This window comes from Urtica dioica, chromosome 3 (genome assembly GCF_054948205.1).
Source record: "Urtica dioica subsp. dioica isolate 48M chromosome 3, U.dioica_male_clone48M_v1_H2, whole genome shotgun sequence".
In the NCBI taxonomy this organism is placed as follows: Eukaryota; Viridiplantae; Streptophyta; class Magnoliopsida; order Rosales; family Urticaceae; genus Urtica; species Urtica dioica.
In genome coordinates, this window is record NC_142758.1 from 44601352 (window position 1) to 44622504 (window position 21153).

General features: G+C 40.6%; 1 protein-coding gene across 1 annotated transcript; it reads right to left on the reverse strand.

The window, feature by feature from the left end:
* Nucleotides 1-5083: 5083 nt before the first annotated feature.
* Nucleotides 5084-8894, reverse strand: LOC149403054 (S-adenosyl-L-methionine-dependent methyltransferases superfamily protein). Its single transcript, XM_089610175.1, has 7 exons — nucleotides 8763-8894; nucleotides 7646-8293; nucleotides 7328-7538; nucleotides 6942-7233; nucleotides 6419-6808; nucleotides 6229-6306; nucleotides 5084-5608 (listed from the first exon to the last, which is right to left on the reverse strand). The coding sequence occupies exons 2-7, from the start codon at nucleotides 8282-8284 to the stop codon at nucleotides 5380-5382; spliced, it is 1839 nt and encodes a 612-aa protein (XP_089466301.1). The 5' UTR covers nucleotides 8285-8293; nucleotides 8763-8894; the 3' UTR covers nucleotides 5084-5379.
* Between the last annotated feature and the right edge of the window lie 12259 nt (nucleotides 8895-21153).

Consider the following 21153-nt stretch of genomic DNA (forward strand, 5'->3'; position numbering starts at 1 on the left):
CCTGACTCAGTCGGAAACTTAGTATCCACCTCGTCCGCTGCCTCGACCTCGACCTCAGACTCATCTCCCTTCAGCAACGACCAGCTCGCTATTCTCCAGAAGCTTCTTCAACAAGTCCAACTCAGTGGAGAACACTCGGGCATTGGCCCTCTAGGTAACTCTCCTAGAGCCCTCAATGTAAGCTCAGAGAATCCTACAGCATGGATTGTCGACTCCGGTGCCACTGATCACATGACTGGTAATCGAAATCTATTCACAACTTACTCCGCTTGTAATAAAAGCATATCAGTCACCATCGCCAACGGAGCCAAGACTCAAGTGACTGGTATTGGCACCGTTGTCTTGACGAAGTCCATGAGGCTAGACTCGGTGTTCTTTGTGCCTCAACTACAATGCAATCTCTTATCTGTGCATAAGATCAACCAAGACTCTAAGTGCCGAACTGTTTTTGATGGAAGTTCATGTGTGTTTCAGGAACAGGCCACGGGGAGACAGATTGGTAATGCCGAGCTGAGTACCGGACTCTATGTCATCAAGCCAGATCAGCCCACCATGTGTCAGCTCGCCCAACATTCACCCCAGTACAAAGAGATCATGCTCAATCACCTTAGACTAGGGCATCCAAATTTCATGTATCTCAAAAGAATGTTTCATTCTTTGTTTTTCAATAAAAATATCAATTCCATTCAGTGTGACATGTGTGAGTTCGCCAAACATTCTCGAAGCTCGTATCACCCCATCTCGTACAAACCATCTCGTCCTTTTGCCACAATTCACAGTGATATATGGGGGCCCTCAAAAGTTCCCAATATCACTGGAGTTCGATGGTTCATTCTCTTTATTGACGACCACACTAGACTCAGTTGGATATACATGATGAAACAAAAATCTGAAACATCCAATCTATTCAAAACCTTTCACAAAATGATCCAAACACAGTTCGACACATCCATTCAAATTGTCCACACTGACAACGCTCGAGATTACTTCAATTTTGAGCTCGGCGATTTCTTCAATACACATGGCATAATTCACTCCAGCTCGTGCGTTCATACCCCGCAACAAAATGGGGTAGCCGAGCGGAAAAATCGACACATTCTCGAGGTCGCCCGAGCCATCATGTTCTCCTCAAACGTCCCATCTCATTTTTTGGGAGAAGCTGTCCTCACAGCCACCTACCTCATAAACAGAATGCCATCTCGTGTCCTTGGCTATAAAATCTCATCTCAAGTCCTTCTAGAGACATACCCTCACTGTCGACTCATCTCAACCCTACCTGCGAAAGTGTTCGGCTGTTCAGTCTTCACCCATTCTTATGGCCAAAGTAAACTTGAACCAAAATCGCTCAAATGCATCTTCCTTGGCTATTCAGCAACCCAGAAAGGCTACAAATGCTATGAACCCCGATCACGAAAATTGATAGTCTCAATGGATGTATCTTTTCATGAGTTCAGTCCTTACTTCGCCAATTCAGCTCGTCAGGGGGAGAATGACGAAAATGACTTCCCAAATTGGCTCATCATAAACCCAGAATTCAGCTCGCCTCAAAATCCGACCTCACCTGTCTCAGAAATTCCCAGCTCGCCCAGCTCACCTCAAAATCCGACCTCACCTGTTCTAGAAATTCCCAGCTCGCCGACCTCACCTGTTCAAGAAATTCCCAGCTCGCAAGCCTCTGAACCCTCTCCATGCGAACTGAATATCACCCAGAGTCCGGTACAAGCTCGCGACCAAGATGTCTCTCCGAACTTGAACCACGACACTATTGAACAAGGTAACATCGAATCTCCAGACTTACCCATTGCATTGAGAAAACCTCATCGGTCGTGTGCTCAATACAGGATGGCAGATTACGTGTACTATGGGAATTTATCTACGAGCTACCAAGCCTATGTGGCGAAGTTAGATGAAGGAAAAGTGCCGAACTCCATCGAGGAAGCCCTTCAAAGTTCCGAGTGGCGAGACGCAAGTCATGCTGAGATCCAAGCCCTCGAAAAGAATGATACGTGGGATATCGTCGAGCTACCACCAGGCAAGCGAACTGTTGGATGTAGATGGCTCTTCACCATCAAACACAATCCAGATGGGACAGTGGAGAGATACAAAGCCCGACTTGTCGCAAAAGGGTACACGCAGGCGTATGACATTGACTATCAAGAAACATTCGTTCCAGTTGCAAAGTTCAATACCATCAGAATCCTCCTTTCACTAGCAGCCAACTTAGATTGGCCTCTCATCCAGCTCGATGTAAAGAATGCTTTTCTAAACGGCGAATTGGAAGAGGAAGTCTACATGCAACTCCCACCAGGATTTGACAAAAATCAAGGAGCCAATAAAGTTTGCAAACTCAAGAAGTCACTATATGGACTAAAACAGTCCCCTCGAGCATGGTTCGGAAAATTCACCAACGTGCTCAAACATTGTGACTACGAGCAGAGTCAAGCAGATCCAACACTCTTCTCAAAAATCTCCACACAAGGCAAGCACACCATTCTTAGTGTGTATGTGGACGATATAGTCATCACCGGAGACGACCTGGAAGAGATCAGGAGGCTGAAGCAAACTTTGTCATCTGAGTTCGAAGTCAAGGACCTCGGCAGCCTACGATACTTCCTCGGCATGGAGGTAGCTCGATCAGAAAATGGCATCTCTGTTTCCCAGCGCAAGTACACGTTGGATCTCCTCAAAGAAACTGGCATGCTTGGCTGCAAACCAGTTGACACTCCGATGGATGCCAATGTGAAACTTCTAGCTCGCACCAACGAGGCCGCCACCGACAAAGAAATATTTCAGCAGCTCGTAGGAAAACTCATCTACCTAACTCACACGAGACCAGATATTGGATTCGCAGTGAGTATGGTAAGTCGATTCATGAGTAATCCCTCATAAACTCACATGGACGCAGTCATGAGGATTCTTCAATACCTCAAATCTGCCCCAGGGACTGGTCTCTCCTTCAAGAAAAGACGAAGTCGAGGTGTCGAAGTATTCACAGATGCAGACTGGGCCGGACATGTTCTAGACAGACGATCAGCATCAGTCATGTGCACATACGTCTGGGGAAATCTTGTTACCTGGAGAAGCAAGAAGCAGTCCGTTGTCTCAAGAAGTAGTGCTGAAGCCGAGCTGAGGTCCTTAGCAAGTGGAGTATGTGAAGGCATCTGGCTGAAGAGAGTTCTCGACGACCTCAAGATCATTATCGAAGGTCCAATCAAGCTCTTTTGCGATAATCAAGCTGCTCTCAGCATAGCCAAAAATCCAGTCCATCATGACAGAACAAAACATATCGAGATCGACCGATACTTCATCAGTGAAAAGATTGAAGAAAAAATAATCGATATGGAATACATTCCGTCAGGTCATCAGCTCGCCGACATTCTCACCAAAGCCCTTCCGCGAGCAACCTTTTCCGAGCTATGTAGCAAGCTTGACCTCCTCAACATATACAGTCAAGCTTGGGGGGAGTGTTGAAATCGAGCTCGTCAGATCGCCCTTCCGCGTCGAGCTCGTCAGCTCGCCCTTCCGCGTCGAGCTCGTCAGCTCGCCTTTCCGGGTCGAGCTTGCCTCGGAAGTCCTCTCCTTGGAACTCATTCCTCATGGGAAATTGTCGCATTTATTTCTCATGTTATTTCCGATGTCTTGCTCTCTGTGTATATTTATTATTCTCTTTTTCCTAGATGTATTTATTACACTATCTCTTGTACCCACCATATGTATAAATAGGTGATACAAATTAATATTAAAAATAAGAAACTCTCTTCTCCGATTCTCTCTTTCTTTATCTTCTCTCCAGATTCGACTCTCTCTCTCTCTAAACTCAACACTTACCCATGATTCTTTTGAAACCCGCTTAAGTAGAGAGGATTTGAGTGTGATTGAAATGATAAAAATGAAGAGTGAGAGATGTATAGGGTTCAGAGATGTATTTTTGTCCGATTTTGGGTCAAAAGTCCATTTTTAGATATTTTTCAAAATTAAGGTCTAATCTTGATATTTAATCAATTATTGAGTCCAATTAATGAAATTTCTCAATGCAATTTATATATTTTTTTATTTATAAATGTGATGTCAAGGTTAGACCCGACTAAAATCCATACTGTGCGCGTCCAAGGAGGAGAACCTAGGATATAAATGATTAATCAAGAGAAAAATTATTTATTTATTTATTTTACAAATGAGGAATTAATTTTAGTGAACTCAATAGTCTGAAGCAATGATTGAAATACCATTACCGATCTCGTACCAAGAGTCAGATTCTACAGGTATACCGGGAGATACCAATGGTTTACCGGGATATCTAGTGAAGATAAATGTAAACTATAACGATGAAGTTACCGTTACCGACATGGTAAACCGACGAATACCGAATTTACCGAAGGGTATCTAGTGAGCAAACAAATACAAATATACATATATATATATATATATATATATATATATATATATAAAGATAAACTAAAAAATATTAACACTTAATTATTAATAATATTAAGATAAACTAAAAAATATTAACACTTAATTACATTTTTGTCATTAATTAATATTTGTTAGCGTTACATGTTGGACCATGGAGATGATGCTTCCACCTGTGATCGGAACAGCTATGGGAGGTTGTGGTTGAGAGTACGAGTACTCCGCAGAAGGTTGGTACTCATGAAAATGATTGTCACCTATACAATTAAAAATTGGCCCAATTTTTTTTTTTTTTTTCAATAGTGATCTAGTTGTTAAGGTTTCGGTAACCAATCCGGTTTTCTGTCAGTAACCGGTGATTTTCTCAATATCTAACGATTTTGTTCATGCCGTTACGGAGAAGTGCCAAAAATTAGTACACCAATCGGTTTCTCACAGTTTCTGCAAACTTGTATCTTACTTACGTGAGTTGATTGGTACACAAAGCATTTGATATTTTGACGTGAGTTGCATTTGGGTTGCGTATCATCAATACCGTGTGGCCTCTCTATTGCTCCATTGAGAATCTTTTTTTATTTTTGCTTCTAGAAACTTCTTGTCTCCTTAAAGCACTTATATACTACGACTAACAAAGACGGATATTCCATCGAGCTAGTTTTTGCGCGGTTGGTAAAAAAACGAGACTCACTCAACACGTTAAGAACAAATTAATATAATAACACCATTGGCCTTACAACAACATAATAACCTAAATAGCTTCATTGGTCTGGCAACAAGCTAGTGTAGCTACTACCACTAGTAAAACAAGCACAAGGGCAAGATCAATTATATATATAAATAAATAAATAATAAAATAAAAATCACATGTTCTCTCCTAGGTCAAGCCGTACCTACTCGGGGGCTGGCAAAATTGGTGCGAACAAAACGAGAAGGTCGGTCGTGAGTGGTGTGCCCCGAGATTGGGTTTCAAGTCGATGTAGAGTTTCCACCGGTGACCCAATACTGCTTGACGGCAAACAAGACCTTCTCGGGGACAAGAGGCCCGTCCTCGTGGTCCACCATCTTCGAGTCCCATCTCATCCCTCCGATGATCTTCTTGATCTTCACCACCGTGTCCACGTCATCGCGGAAGATTACCGCTCCTTCCGGCCTCAGAATCCTGTCCATCTCAAGAAGAATGTCCTCCGCGTTGCACCTGCGATTTGTTTGTTTGTTTTTTTCAAGCACCAAATTGTTATTTATAATTCAATGAGAAATTTGTTTTCATTTCGTTGTATATTTTAGTATTGTCATTAGGGTCACGAGAAGACTTACTATTGAGTTAGCTATTTTATCTTCTTTATTATTAGTGTAATTGGAGAGACTGGTTAAAGATTTATCAATAATCTTTTGTGTTTGTAGCCCGGATTTGCACTTAGGGGGGCAAATTTTATTAAAAAAAGTATTCTAAATTTTACAAGGGGCGGGTAAGAAAAATAATTATTCAGGGGGCATATATGAAAATATATATATATATATATAAAATGATAAAATTTGGTATAAATATTTTAATTTTCAAAAGTTTATTGCAAGCTTAGCAGAAGAGATAACGCGGTTTTTTTTATTTCTGTTTGAAAGTGAATATTTTATGAACGGAAACAGATATATTTTTTTAGAGTTAGATTTTTACCATCTTCGGAGCCTCGTACTCCATCAAAGCCTTTATGGCTCGATGACGCTAATTTTTATTTTTATTTTTTTTAGTCAATGCTCGATGGCGCTAATTGCTTGCTAAGATATGATATGAATAGTGCGCAGATTGAAGAAATTACATACTTGTCCTTATACAGACTGAAAACTCCGTCGGCGTGAATGAGGTCGTACGTCCTCGGGTATGTCGAAAAGCCTTCACACCTACACAGGGAATAATAATAACGCACACGGATTTAACGCACAGAGATAGACAAAAAAATTAATAGAACGAGAGAGAGAGAGAGAGAGAGAGAGAGGGGAAGTTTTAGATTACCAGTCGTGGTATATGCCGATCAATCCGCGCTCATATATGACACCGAGCGTGTTTTTCTTGGCTATCGTGGGCATGACATTCATAACCCACAATTTTGGTGAGTGAATGGCTGCGGCAAAACTCCCGAGCCCGGCGTTCATGTCCATTATGTTGCGGTACCTTCCCGTGTCGATCAACCTGTTGATTCTCCTGTAAGCGTTCACGTGCTTCTTCCACATTCTGTTGTCCTTCTCGTACGCCTCGACAGAGACGCCGTGGACGGACCTGCTCGAGATTCTCGGAGGCACCGCGTAGAGTCTCTCCGGGAACGGTTTTATTTCTCCTCCGGCGACTTCCTCGGCGCTGTTCACCTCTGGATACGGGGTCACGCACGTTTCCATTTTCTTGTACCTGTTAAACGACTTAGCAACGTCTTAATCTGGAGTTACGGGTCTCTTGAATACACGATTATCTTGTATCTTTCATATCATTTTATAAAAGAATTGCGATGAAAAGGTTAGAGAGAGAAAGAGAGGGCGTGTACCAGACATTGTCTGGGTCAGCGGAGCAAAAAGTGGCTCGGGATTCGTCTTGTCTGGTCTTGCACGACTCGGCGTTGATCCTCTTTTGCCAAATGGCGATTTCGCCGCTCTCGTACTTCTTTTCCCAGCAGAGAAGCTTAGCGGTTTCCTCGATCTTTCTCTGCTCTTCCTGAAGCTCTTCCTTGGGACGAAGCCATGACTTGTAATTCGCCTTCCAATTAATGGGAGGGCCAGAGAGAATCCAATAGCCTCCGGGTCTAAGAACTCTGTCGACTTCTCTGAGATAAGTTCCGTCTGCAAACCCAAATATTCAATTTTATGTAAATTTTGATATCATGTGATTTGATCTGATATGGCCAAAAAAAAAAAAAAAAAAAAAAAATCTCACCATTGGCTCCCCATGGAATGAGGCAACGAGAACAATGTGCCATGTCAAATGCTCGAGACGGGTACGGAAGCTTTATCGTCCCGAAGACGCCAATCACCGCCGGGACACCCCTCTCGAGAGCGAACTGGACTTGCGCTTCGTGGGAATCTCTCGGAGCAAACGACATCGCAACGACGTTCCTACTCCACAGATACGCGCCCCAACTCGCAACCTGATTGCAAAAAAAAAAAATAGCGTAAATCAATCACGACTTCAATTGAGAAAAAGAAAAAAGAAAAAAAAGACTTTTTTTTTAAAACACGAAATATATATCCGTACCCCACAACCGGTATCCAAAGCGGTCCTGACAGTCCCGTTCTTCATCGGGATCACGGATTCGAGCTGGTCGATGTACTTATCCGCGCCCTGGGGGAACTGGGTCCCACCGCCGGGGAACCGAAAGACGTTCCCCTCGTACTGAATCCAGTTCTGGATCGCCTTCTCGACCGTCAAGCTCTTGTACGGCGCGTTGGCGTAGGGAACGAAATCGCGGCTCTTCGGCCATGGGAACGGAGTCACGTACCCGCTCGGGGCCGGAATCAGGCACCGGAGCTTCTCGTCCTCCCCGGGGCAGTGCCTCTCTCTGTATATCATGTCGTTCCTCGGGAAAGTCATCGCTCGCTTCTGGTCCTGGCACGGCGTGTAGTCCGTGAACCGGGACGGGCACGGCTTGAATGCCTTGCCGGGCTTCGAGCCGGGCCCGCCGCCACGGTGGTGAGTGTCGAAGCTGAGATTCTGGATCACGTTGCACTCGGCTCCGCTCTTCTGGATCTCGAGCGCGATGCTGTCTCCTTTTCCGAAACCGCTTCTCTGCCACGCCCCCAAAACGTAGAAGAAACAGCACAGACCGGCCACGATCACTATTTGGACAGAGCTTCGGGTCCGTCCATCGCCCGAGTTCATCGCTTTTGGCGCCATTTCAGGAACCTGAAAACAGAAAAAAATTATTAAATTCAAGATCTCCTGTTGAAATGCCCAAGTCCGTTAAAAGAGCGAATCTTTCTGAACTCTTTTCTTAGGGCATTACAGCGATTTCGAGATTTTTCGCCGTTTTCAAAAGTTTAGAGAAGTAATACAATTGGAATCGGATTAAAAGCGAAACCGTGATTCCTAATAGTGATTAGAATTTAGAATCGAAACGCGTTGTTTATTTGTGGAAGCGACAACATTACTGACTGAATCAAACTCTGTTCAATATTACAACAGCTAAAAACTAGCTCAGACAATCTTCCATTTCATTGCTTTTCTCTTTCTCGGCAACAAAAACAAAGATAGAGATACTAGTGTACGGCATATATATTCCATATTATACCAGAGCTTTTTCAATGAGAATTCTGAAATCAATACGTGATACGAAATTGAAGAGGATAATAATAAGAGCGAGCAGATCGCTTACCAATCGCAGAGGGAAAGGAAAAAGGCAATCACGAAACTTCGAGATCTCAACCAGCCAAATGAACTCTGGAAAAAAAAAAGAAAGAAAGAAAAGGAGACAGAGAGAGAGAGAGAGAGAGAGAGAGCTATGCTATAATGTACTATATAACAATTAACTTTTTTTTTTATCCCTTTTCATAATTTTCATAAAGAGGGAAAAAAAATGCAATGAGTTAATTTTCCTTTATTAAATCGTCGGTGAAAAAGAACATTATTTCAGGACTTAATGTTTTGATATATTTATATGTCGAAATTTAGATTTTGACTAGATACATGTATTATTTACATAATTATCTATAAAATTCTCATCCATTCCATACTATACTTCTGATTTATTTATTTACGTTATTGGTTATTGTAATATACACTTATTACACACGTCGTTTGCTTATTGCACCATAAACAATAATGTCCAACAAACAAGTGGGTCCCACTGATACATTAAAGTTTAAAACATGCGACTGTTTGAAGATCTCGGTCTCTCTTCTTCCTTTATTCTCTACTTAATATAATAATGCATTTGTTAATTATATTTTATACCTATATATTATTATACTTTAAAATGACGATAACAAGCTGGGTTTTGCTACAGTGCAACGGCACTACCGTAGTAGTGTGCGCTCTGGCGCGGAGTCGCGTGGGACCCACGCGAAAACTTCCTTTGAGATAGCGACGAGAAAAGAAGTACGTATCCAAAAATTAAATAATTTGACTTTTTTTTTTTTTAATTCCAGTTGGTAATGGCGTGATTTGTGGGCCTGTGGGTCCCACAAATCGTGGGCTGGCCTTGTCATCATTGCCCATTACTGATCGTCGGTGGGCCTTATCGGGTACAATCGGTCATAGCATATAAATTTATATTTTAATTTAATAATTAATTTAATGCAGACAGTCATAATGTTTTTTCCCCTTTTATTTTCTGAAATTGTCTGAAAAACCCATGTGGGATGAGACTGGTAAAATTAATTATGCCTCAAATTTTAAGCATCTGCAAGAAATACAATCCATGTGTTGATTGAATTTGGTTTTTTTTTTCTTCTTATTAATAATGTAAGTGCCCTTCCAATCAATTATTATTATTAATCAATATCAAGTATTGCTTTTAATCCATCAGCTCTTGGTAGTAGATATGGTTAGTTAGACCTAAAATTTGTGATTTTATGTCACTACTAAATCCAATCTGTTTTAGCCATCAAAGTCAAACTATTTGTTGGTTGAATGGATGAAAAATGTGGATTTTTTTTCCGTAATGATATCATTTTTCCGTATGGTTAAATGTAGCTGAGGCTTTTTTTGTGTGTAATGAAAAAATTGTTTGTGGCATACTATCAATCAAGCATAAACTAAGAAAAAGAAAAAATCACCGACAAAACTCCGAGTAGGAATGGGACTAACTTATTGAGATGGCCTTAAAATATGGAAAGCCAAAAGAGAATAAATAAATAAAATTAATGCACGTATAAACTGTTAGTAATTGTCAAAGAAGAAAAAAATGACTGACAAAATATAATTAGGACCACCGACAAGAGAGCGTCGTTATTGATGGCCTCTTATTTTTATTACTATCGGAGTGGATATAATTTGTTTTTCTTTCTAAATTTCTATTCTCATTCGTTAATAGTCATTTTCAATGGATTTGGTTGGTGTTGGACTCTTTATACTGATTCGTACACTTTTTAGATAATGAAAATCGAATTACTCTATTGAAACACTGTTTCTCAAGATTGTATTATCTCCTCCTTAAATGATTGTACGAACTTTAAAATACATCATAAGACCGTTTTCATTCATGTTATTAGAAGCCGATTGCCTTCAATTTATTCGTGTTATTGAGTTTTCCCTCGAGCAACTCCGACGCTCAACATTAATCGTGCACGATTTATACTAGTCTCTATGTTTTTTTGAAGAGATAAAGTCGTGGTGTGATTTTTGTAGAGTTTTGAAAAGTTTAGAGAAACTTACTTCGTGTTGTGAGTGGATAAGGTATTTATAGGAGTCAAAATGGTTTGATGGAAAGTACTTGGTTGAGTGGTGGAGATGGCCGGACGGTCTTGGCTGAGTGAAGACGGACGGCTGGTCTTGGTCAAGTGAAGACGGTCAGGTGATCTTCTTTTTTGATCGATCGGGTGGTCATTTTTGTTTGTTAGTCGGGTGGTCTTCATTTTTTGGCTGGTCTGTTGATCATTTTCTTTGGCCATCCGGGTAGTCTTCTATTATGGTCGGTCGGGTGGTCATTTTCTTTGGCCAATCAGGTGATCATGTTTATAACACCATATTTTAGGAAGGTTCTGTTTGATTGTAAGATGCTACTTGATAATTTAAGTTAAGCGATTCGCGCACTCAACTGTTCACTTATTTGTTAGAGTTGAGTTTATGCCTTATTTTTAAGGATCAACTATTCATTTGCTAAAAAAATATTTTGTAGCTAATAGTTAAATAAAATTACTGAATTTATAAAATATTCAAGATTTATCCGTCATAAGATTTGTCTAATGAAATAAGCTAAAATTTGCAAAATTACATAATTATTAAGTTTCAAATTTTATAGATGGAAACAAATTTGATTGGCTTTAAAATATATAAAAAAAATTAATTTGATTTATTTTGATAAAAGCAAAAAATTCTTATCTATTTTACTTGAAAGTGTTATTATTTTGTCCATATTATTGATTACTTAATTTCAAATGGCTATATTTTTTTTTCCTAAGCATTGACTAGTTGGCTCTCTCTTCAAAAATTACAGTTACCCACGCAGAAATCTCTCCTCAACGAAGAAAAAAGTAAAAAATATATATATATATAAAAACATCCTCAACGGCTACATTTTCCTTTGCAATTACCCACTGAAAAATTGTAACATCACTTGCCATTTTCTTTCAACACCCATATTTCCCCATTATATTCCCAACTATTTAATCAATCCCTTCCTTTTTATTCGTCAAAAGCCCAACGGTCCAATTCCCATCTACATAGCTTAACAACGTTACCCCCCAGACCCAAAGCAGCTAGATATTCAATCTCTCTCTCTCTCTCTCTCTCTCTCTCTCTCTCTCTCTCTCTGCAGTCAGCCAATAGCGAATACAAAATCCAACACGTGAAAAAGAAATCCTCAGAAGAAAGATAGCTCGAAGCAATTGAGCGTTTTGAAGTGTCGCCGGAGCAGGGAAAAGACGGCGAGGAGGCAGCGTGGGACTTACAGTAGATCTCACCTCAAGGTTAGACTATTCTATTAATTTTATGATGACCCCATTTTTTATATGTAAATTTGGTCCAGTTTATGTAGAGAATGGCTGTTTGTGGGTTCTGGGTTTCGTGCGTGTATTAATCAGAAATGATATATAGACAAATTAGTGGAAGAAATTGATGGATTTTTTTTTAATTTTTTTTTTATCAAATTTGCATTGGGTATGGTTGTTTCTGGGTTCTGGATTTTGGATGTTTATAAGAATTGAGGTATAGAGAAGTTAGTACAAACTTTGATGGCTAGTTAAATAATTAATATTAATTTTATTTGTTGTTTTGAAATATAGAATTTGATATGTTATTAGAATTTAGGGTTTGTGATTTATAGAAAAATTATAATGTATTGATGGGGGTGGCAAGTTTATATAATAAGTTTAGACGGGTGCTAAATTGAATTAGTTTTAGTCTTGCACGTAACTAAGATATTTTGAAGCATTTTACAATTAGTAGTTCAAATCATGGATTAAAATGTCGGCGAAATTCCTAGAAAAACGGCGACATTGTCGTTTTCGCCCATTGAACGGCCGGTGACTCATATGTTTGTCGTTTCCTTGTGTTTTGTCGTTCGATTATCGGCGATACGACATGCCGTTTCGCCAGTATACGACCGTTCCATTTTGCTGTCATTGCAGTATAAAACAAGGATTCAAATGTCGTTTCGAACTTCCTAATTAATGGAAAACCGTCATGTCGACGGAAAACCGAATGAAAAAAATGTGGAAAAAAGCAAATGAAATCCCCTTTTTAAATGTCGTTTTCGATGAAAAATCAACGTGCCGATGGAAAACCGAACAGAAATAATTTGGCGAAACAAACAAATACATATATATTTCATAAGTATAGTCCAAATTTGAAACACTTCAAATCATACATATTTATCATAGAAAATGAAATAAATATGTTCTACAAACATATAGTTAATTTGTGAAATTGAAATGTATCAATAGAATTTCGATAAACGTCCCGGTTGGATAAAACTCGGTTGATTTTCTTGAAGCTCGCAATATTGGCACCAAGGGAAATTCCCCTTGTACGATTGTTGATAGTTTTGTGTCTGTCGTAATCGGCTTGATCGTACCCTGCGGCTTTACTTATTAGTGGACAGGGTACACATGCTATAATGTGCTCGGCACCGAACTGATCTATGCGTACACCAAATGTACGACGCCCACTTCCTTGCGGATTCACCCGTGGCTTGGCACTCCTATCAGATTAGGGTAACGGTGAGAATGACAAGTATACGAACCGTTACTGTGTGTGTCTGACGTAGTGAAAGACATAGTGTCAAACTGAGACTCAAGTCTGAAAGACCATTCTTCAACGCCCTTATGCAACCTTAGTTCATTAGTCACGGTGCGAGACTAAATGTAAACAATCATATATTTCATCTCTTTTTCAATTAACTTGCAACACGAGTTCCTCCCGTCTCTTATACGCCAGTCAGTTTCGTTGCTTAGTGTGGACAAGTGCGAATGTGCTCCAATTTCGCTCGCACGCTTCGTTTTTACTTAACTTGTAACACAAATTCCTCCCGTCTCTTATACGCCAGTCGGTTTTGTTCCTTAGTGTGGACAAGTACGAACGTGCTCCAATTTCGCTCGCACGCTTCTTTTTTACTTAACTTGTAACACGAATTCCTCTCGTCTCTTATACGCCAGTCGGTTTCGGTGCTTAGTGTGGACAAGTGCGAACGTGCTCTAATTTCGCTCGCACGCCAATGATAATGCGGTCTGAGACAAAATTCTCATCGCCAACTTTCTCAACGTGAGGGTTTTGATTCCAAACATGGCTCACTATTCTCCTACAAATATGAAGAAACTCCGTAAATATAAAGCTATGAAATATTACTAATTTGGTTTAAAGAAATAGTTCTTACTGGAATCCATCTTCGTTCTTCCCGCTACTGCGGTTTTACTTCTGAACATGCCTTTCGCGTCGCGGAATGCCAGAAGTTCGTTTCCAATGATATCGCAATCATCATTCTGAAATAGCCGCTCAAACACTTCGGTAATCGCTGTAAGGTGCTAGGGCTACATGACGATCTCCGGATTATATTGAAATTTTGGATTTAGGTAGTGAGCTACAAGTAAAACAATCAAAGACACCAATTAGAAATTATACAAAGATGTTCGCAACGAATAAGTGAAATGACTTTTACCTGCTTGGTGTAACATATATGCAAGTTGTCTCGTCCATCTCTCGACCGCACACTAGGACAAATATAGGCATCCGGTGTGACGATTGTGCACCAAATGCCTCAAAAGTCGCACCTAATAAAACTGCTAATGACATCATCTTCATTTGCATATTCCAGATTTATGACATGAAAATTAGTGGTTCCGACGTGTCCGAAGAGCTTTACGCATTGTCTGCGGGATCTATGCAAATTGCTCATCAGTATCCGAGTTGCTTTGTGAATGGCGTGAAGTTCATCACTCGTCGTCGTGATAACCAACGAATCACCCAGAACAGCGGTGTTCGTGTGCCCGTGAACGAGTTCAACTTTTACGGTCAATGGAAGACGTCATCGTACTGAACTATAGACATAACTGTCATGTCGTACTGTTCAAATGCATATGGTATGGTGACAAGTACAATGCATGACGTATAGTGCACGTTGATAAGACCACCGGAGCAACATGTTCGTATACAGCCAAAGAGCGGTTTACAAAAGAGCCGTATATACTCGCGACTCAAGCGAAGCAAGTGTTTTACATCCAAGATCTCGTTAAGGGTCGCGAATGGGAAATCGTTCAGGAATGCAATCATGAAGTTGACCCGACCACTTCAGCATCGATTCCGTTGACAATAGAATTGTCAAATATCGACCGTAGAATTGTCAAATATCGACCGTCTTAATCATCGACACGAGACCGTTACGGCCGAGCTTGTTACTGTTGTTGAAGATGATGAAGAAGTGGATGAAGAAGATGAGGCATGCGCCGTTTTTTAGGGAGACGATGTTGATGTCGATATTAACATTACATCGAGTAACGACGATGAATGACTAACACCATGTAATAACTACAGCCGTCGAATACTAATTAAATAGTAAATACTAACTACGATTCATTTTACAGGATGTCGACTTCAGGTCAGGACCCATCATGAGGAGATCGTGATCCCCCGCAGATGCCAAGGAAGAAGCGGGGACCAACGACTAGCCTCGTTTCTGCGAGAGCTGGTGTTGGGACTCCTGGAGCGAACTATAGATGTTCGCTACGATCAAACACAGCAGGCGTTCTACCAAGACGTCAGCGAGCAAAATCCATTGATCGGGACGTTCCAAAACCGAATAGGAAACCTGATCAAGAGTACCATTCCAGCCGACCTCCCAGATTGGAATCACGTGTCTGCGCAGAGTGTGGCGGCTCTTATGAGCTCGATTCATAAAGAGTATCGCTTCATTTATGCTCATCCTGACACTGGCGAGCTTGTGTTAGCAGATCCTATTCGCAACGAGATTGATCTGGCTATCATTCGCGATGCGAAGAGGATGCGACGTGGCCAGAAGTCGAGATTGTCGCAGCTCTTCTTCAAGACGTTTTGCGAGAGTAAGGATCTCGCTAAAAACGAAACTCCCGAAGGCTATAACCAGGAAGCCTGGTTGAAGGCAATAGAGACGTTCGGCTCGCCGGAGCATAAGGTATGAGTTGAACTTCACAGGGTTATTCGAATTTCCTAATATTGAACTTAACAAATTTATGTCTCGCGGGCGAAGTCTGTCTGCAATCGAGAAAATTCGAAGAAGAAGACGAAGGCGAGACAAGGGTCGCTTAGTTTTTTGGTCATCGCTCGAGGAACGTAAGTCGCTTAATATTAAGATGCAATATATATGTGATTCATATTTTAACATTGAAAAATTACAACGAAAGGAAGATGAGAGTATGGGCTTGGCATTAGCGATATGATCAGAAAAACACCATGGCGCTAAGGGATCGTGGACGATGGACTTTTGCGAAGTTGCAATTTGTAAGTTATTTGTTTTATTTACTATATTTAATTACTTAAATTATTCTTATCTGATAAGTTTTTGTGGTTTTTTTGTGAATGATCAAATCACCGCCCAGACGATAGATATTTTGCGACAAGCGGAGGAGCAAAACATCGTGATCTCCCAAAAAGATGCATAGATGTATGCGATGCGCGACGTTTTGGGAGTACGCAGAGACTGGGAAGTCGGGATAGGGCCTTCGATCCCAAGGTCATATCCCGATTTCCCAGTCTCTGCGTACTCCCAAAACGTCGCGCATCGCGTACATCTCTGCATCTTCTTGGGAGATCACAGTGTTTTGCTCCTCCGCTTGTCGCAAAATATCTATCGTCTGGGCGGTGATTTGATCCTTCACAAAAAAAAACCACAAAAACTTATCAGATAAGAATAATTTAAGTATCAAAATATAGTAAATAAACAAATAACTTAAAAATTGCGACTTCGCGAAGTCCGTCGTCCACGATCCCTTAGCGTCATGGTGTTTTTCTGACCATATCGCTAATGCCGAGCCTATACTCCCATTTTCATTTCGCTGTAATTTTTCAATGTTAAAATATGAATCACATATATATTGCATCTTAATATTAAGCGACTTGCGTTCCTCGAGCGATGACCAAAAAAATTAAGCGACCCTTGTCTCGCCTTTGTCTTCTTCTTCTTCTTCAAATTTTCTCGGCTGCGGACAGACTTCGCCTGCGAGACATAAATTCGTTAAGTTCAATATTAAGAAATTCAAATAACCCTCGGAAGTTCAAATCATACATTATGCTCCTTCAACCAGGCGGCCTGCTTATAGCTTTCGGGAGTTTCGTTTTTAGCGAGATCCTTACTCCCGCAAAACGTCTTGAAGAAGAGCTGCGACAATCTCGACTTCTGGCCATGGCGCATCCTCTTCGCATCGCGAATGATAGCCATATAAATCTCATTGCGAATAGGATCTGCTGACACAAGCTCGCCAGTGTCAGGATGAGCATAAACGAAGCCGCCACACTCTGCGCAGGCACGTGATTCCAGTCTGGGAGGTCGGCTGGAATGGTTCTCTTTATCAGGTTTCCTATTTGGTTTTGGAACGTCCCGATCAATGAATTTTGCTCCCTGACGTCTTAGTAGAATGCCTGCTGTGTTTGATCGTAGCGAACATCTATAGTTCGCTCCAGGAGTCCCAACACCAGCTCTCGCAGAAACGAGGCTAGTCGTTGGTCCCCGCTTCTTCCTCGGCATCTGCGGGGGATCACGATCTCCTCCTGATGGGTCCTGACCTGAAGTCGACATCCTGTAAAATGAATCGTAGTTAGTATTTACTATTTAATTAGTATTCGACGACTGTGGTTATTACATGGTGATTCATCGTCGTCACTAAAAAACATCGTCTCCCTAAACCCTAAAAAATGACGCATGTCAATGATTAAGACAGTCGATATTTGACAACGGAATCGATGCTGAAGTGGTCGGGTCAACTTCAGGAATGTCCCATATCCATGATTGCATTCCTGAACGATTTCCCATTCGCGACCTTTAACGAGATCTTGGGTGTAAAACACTTGTTTCGCTTGAGTTACGAACTCGTTGCTCCGGTGGTCTTATCAATGTGCACTATACATCCTGCATTGTACTTGTCACCATATCATATGCATTTGAACAGTACGACACGACAGTTATGTCCATAGTTCAGCACGATGACGTTCACGGGCACACAAACACCGCTATTCTGGGTGATTAGTTGGTTATCACGACGACGAGTGATGAACTTCACGCCATTCATAAAGCAACTCGGACACTGATGAGCAATTTGCATAGATCCCGCAGACAATGCGTAAAGCTCTTCGGACACGTCGGAAACACTAACTTTCATGTCATAAATCAGGAATATGCAAATGAAGATTATGTCATTAGCAGTTTTAGTATGCTTTTAGCAAATGAATCCTTTCATTTTACCTTTTTCGCAAACCAAACTATTGGGTGCGACACTGTCGCACCTAATAATCTGTCACGCCCCGGGAAAGGTGGGGTGTGATTATTGAATATAAAATAAACGCTAATAAACTTTACATAACTATCCCACGGTGCATACTCAGTTATTTACTTTACAAGTCTAAAACCAACCTTCGATACTTGATAGACTATCCAGCGAAAACCTTCAAACTCTCGACCACACTTAATCCCGAGGTCTTTCTAACCTTCTCCTTCTCACTTCTTGATTATAAGAAATATTTGAGGAAATAGGGGTGAGCCTGAGGCTCAGTAGGTGCTATAGTAATGGTTTGATTTTTAAAAAGATTTTCGAAAATAATACTTACTTTATAATAATACTACTCTTGTCACGTGTAAATCACCATACACGTACAAGTATACCTTGCAGAAAAGTAAATGACAAAAATTTAAATTGTGTCTCTAGATACATCTAAACGTGTACTATCTCCTGAGCCGCCTGCCAACTTAACCCGTGGCAGTCCTCTGATCAGAGCAAGGTGCACTCTCCGCACCGTATACATGTATGTGTGAAACCGGCTTATCCAGGATATACGAAACATTTTCTTTCGTAAATACGGGATATATGTATAATATCGAAAATATTCTCAATTTTATTATCGGATATCCCGAGTTGAAGTTCCGCCACATTTTCTAAAAACGGTTCTGGGTTTCGTGGCACGTTCACATTCGAAAATAATATATACTTGAGGCCAAACCATAAAATCAGGAGAGAAGGGTTATAATAATCTACCTCGAGAGTAAGCGTCTATGTCGCTCTTCCACGAGACATTCGCTCGTCCTGTGTCAGAATTCTACGAGTAGTCCACAATACTCAAACTAAAAAACTCAAACGTACGATTTAAAAGAATCGTAGAACCCAAAGACATATCCTCGGAACAAAACTTCAAACGATACGAGAACGTGTAAATTCGAACGAAAATTACGATCAATCTCGAAACCCGAGAAGTAATCCTAATAAGCAAGCCTCGTTCTTCTCTTTTCTGAATTCCAAAAGAAATACTTAAATCCTCTTATTGCTACGCTTGAGAAACCGAGAAATTAAACGTTAACTCGAGTCGAGTTTTTAATTTCTAAAACCCATAAACGAGCTTCGTGAAATAATAAGCTCATTTATAAAAACAACGTACATTCGAACCTTAAATAACTTAAAACGTTTAACATACAACTCGGAACAACTTAAAATTAAAATACAACGGCGTCTTAATCTAGGATAATTTGTACAAAAAGACTTAAACGTCGTAATTACAAGATTATAAAATAAATAACTCGTTAAATCTAGTCGCGAGTCTCCGAGCCTAAACCGAAACGTCGTTATTCACCCGGTCTCGGTCTCGCCTCATCGACGCTCGCGCAATAGCTCCGTCGTTTTCCGGTCACGCCCTCGCCGTCCCGAACTCGCTGTTTTGGGCTCTACGTAGCCCACCTATACCGTACCTAGTAAACTCGCAAACGAAACAAAGCTCACCACCCATATTACAATCCAAAATATCAACGTGTTTCCGACTCCTCACCGAATATCAAACCGAAACGAAACATCAATTCAACCTATCGATCTTAGATCATCATCAATAACAAGTCCAGACTAACAACAACAACAACACAGACACAAACACACGGCCAAATAACAATATACACGGCCAAGACAAAAACCCACGGCCAAACTTTTCAAAATCCAAAGCAAATTCGTCCAAAATCAATAACAATCACAAATTCGGGTATAAACTTATCCAAGAATCATCAATCTCGTTCACCACCAAAAACCCCCAAATTTGCGTTTCAAACCCTAGAATCACCAATTCCAACTCGGGTTTGATTTACTTACCCAATCTCTGTGAGATTCAATCTTCTCGGGGATTATTCTTTCTTCCCCCGGCATTCTTCTTCGGGCGGCGGCCACGGCGAGCTCGCGGCGGTGGTACTTCTCGTCTGGAACGTGCGGCGACGTGGCTCGGTGGCTTGATGGCACGCGCTCAAGGAAGTAGAAGATGAGAAGAAGATGAAGAACGAGAGGTGGATGATGATCGGCCGATTCTCGTATTGATTGTTGCTGTTTTTTTTTCTTTTCTCTGCAGGTTGGCACGCGACAATGGAATGAGAAGAAGAGAAGAAAAGAAGTAACGGGAAGAAGAAGAAGATAAGATAAGGAAGAAAGAGAAAGAAGTTTCTATTTTGTATGGAGACAAATTGCTTATTTACTCGTTAAGTCCTTCGGTTTTATCACCGACTCATTCCAAACCCCAAGCTCAAAACTTCATTTCAATTGAGCTCGGAAAACATGACAATTACGTCATTGTCATAGAATTTTGTGACTTGAACCGTAACCAACTTTTAATTAAAAGTTTCAAAACCGAGAAAATTTCTCGTTCATTCTCGATTATTTCAAATATATTCAAGGTTTCTCGGAAATAACTCTCCTCCTTGAGAATTTATTTTCTTAAATTAAATTCCGGATATATTTCCTCGGAATTAATTTCTTATTCGAGACAAACTCGATAAATCCTTTATTCATTCCGAGATTTTCCATTACCTTAAAATATCTTAAATCACTCGATAAACTTATTACTCCAACCCAAAATGATGGAAACGATTCTTAGAAAATTAATTTACATAATTTTCTCGTCCTTTTGATTAACTTAATTTACAACATTAAACTTAAAATTTCGAGTCGCTACATAATCATATTCGGTGTGATATGTCGCACCGAATATGAAATCCCAGATCCAAAAAATTTCAGGGGGATTTGCCTGGCAACTTTAAATTTAAAAACCTAAAGGTATTAGGTGCGACAGTGTCGCACCGAATACCACTAAACATTAGTGAAATTTTTAGTCATCTGGATGAGTATCCGGTGCGACATATCGCACCGAATATGTGCTTAGGTGCGACATTTAGGTGTGACATGTCGCACCTAATACCCTTCCGCACCAAAAATGTGAATTTGTAGTAGTGGCGCACCTAATACCCTTTCGCACCAGAAATGTGAATTTGTAGTAGTAGCAATGTCCATCACTTCTTCGGGATGTTTTCCAACTTCTTTTTCATTAAGTTATTTGGAGCCTATTGTTGGAACTACTTCCGTATCAATGAGACGCAAAACTGAGTACATAGACTCGAATACCTTGCA

Coding starts and splice junctions, on each gene's coding strand:
- LOC149403054 (XM_089610175.1), bottom strand. CDS start 8,284: ATGGCGCCAAAAGCGATGAACTCGGGCGATGGACGGACCCGAAGCTCT. Junction 7,234..7,327: donor CATTCCATGGGGAGCCAATG/GTGAGATTTTTT, acceptor TTGGGTTTGCAG/ACGGAACTTATCTCAGAGAA. Junction 5,609..6,228: donor TTCAGTCTGTATAAGGACAA/GTATGTAATTTC, acceptor AACAAATCGCAG/GTGCAACGCGGAGGACATTC.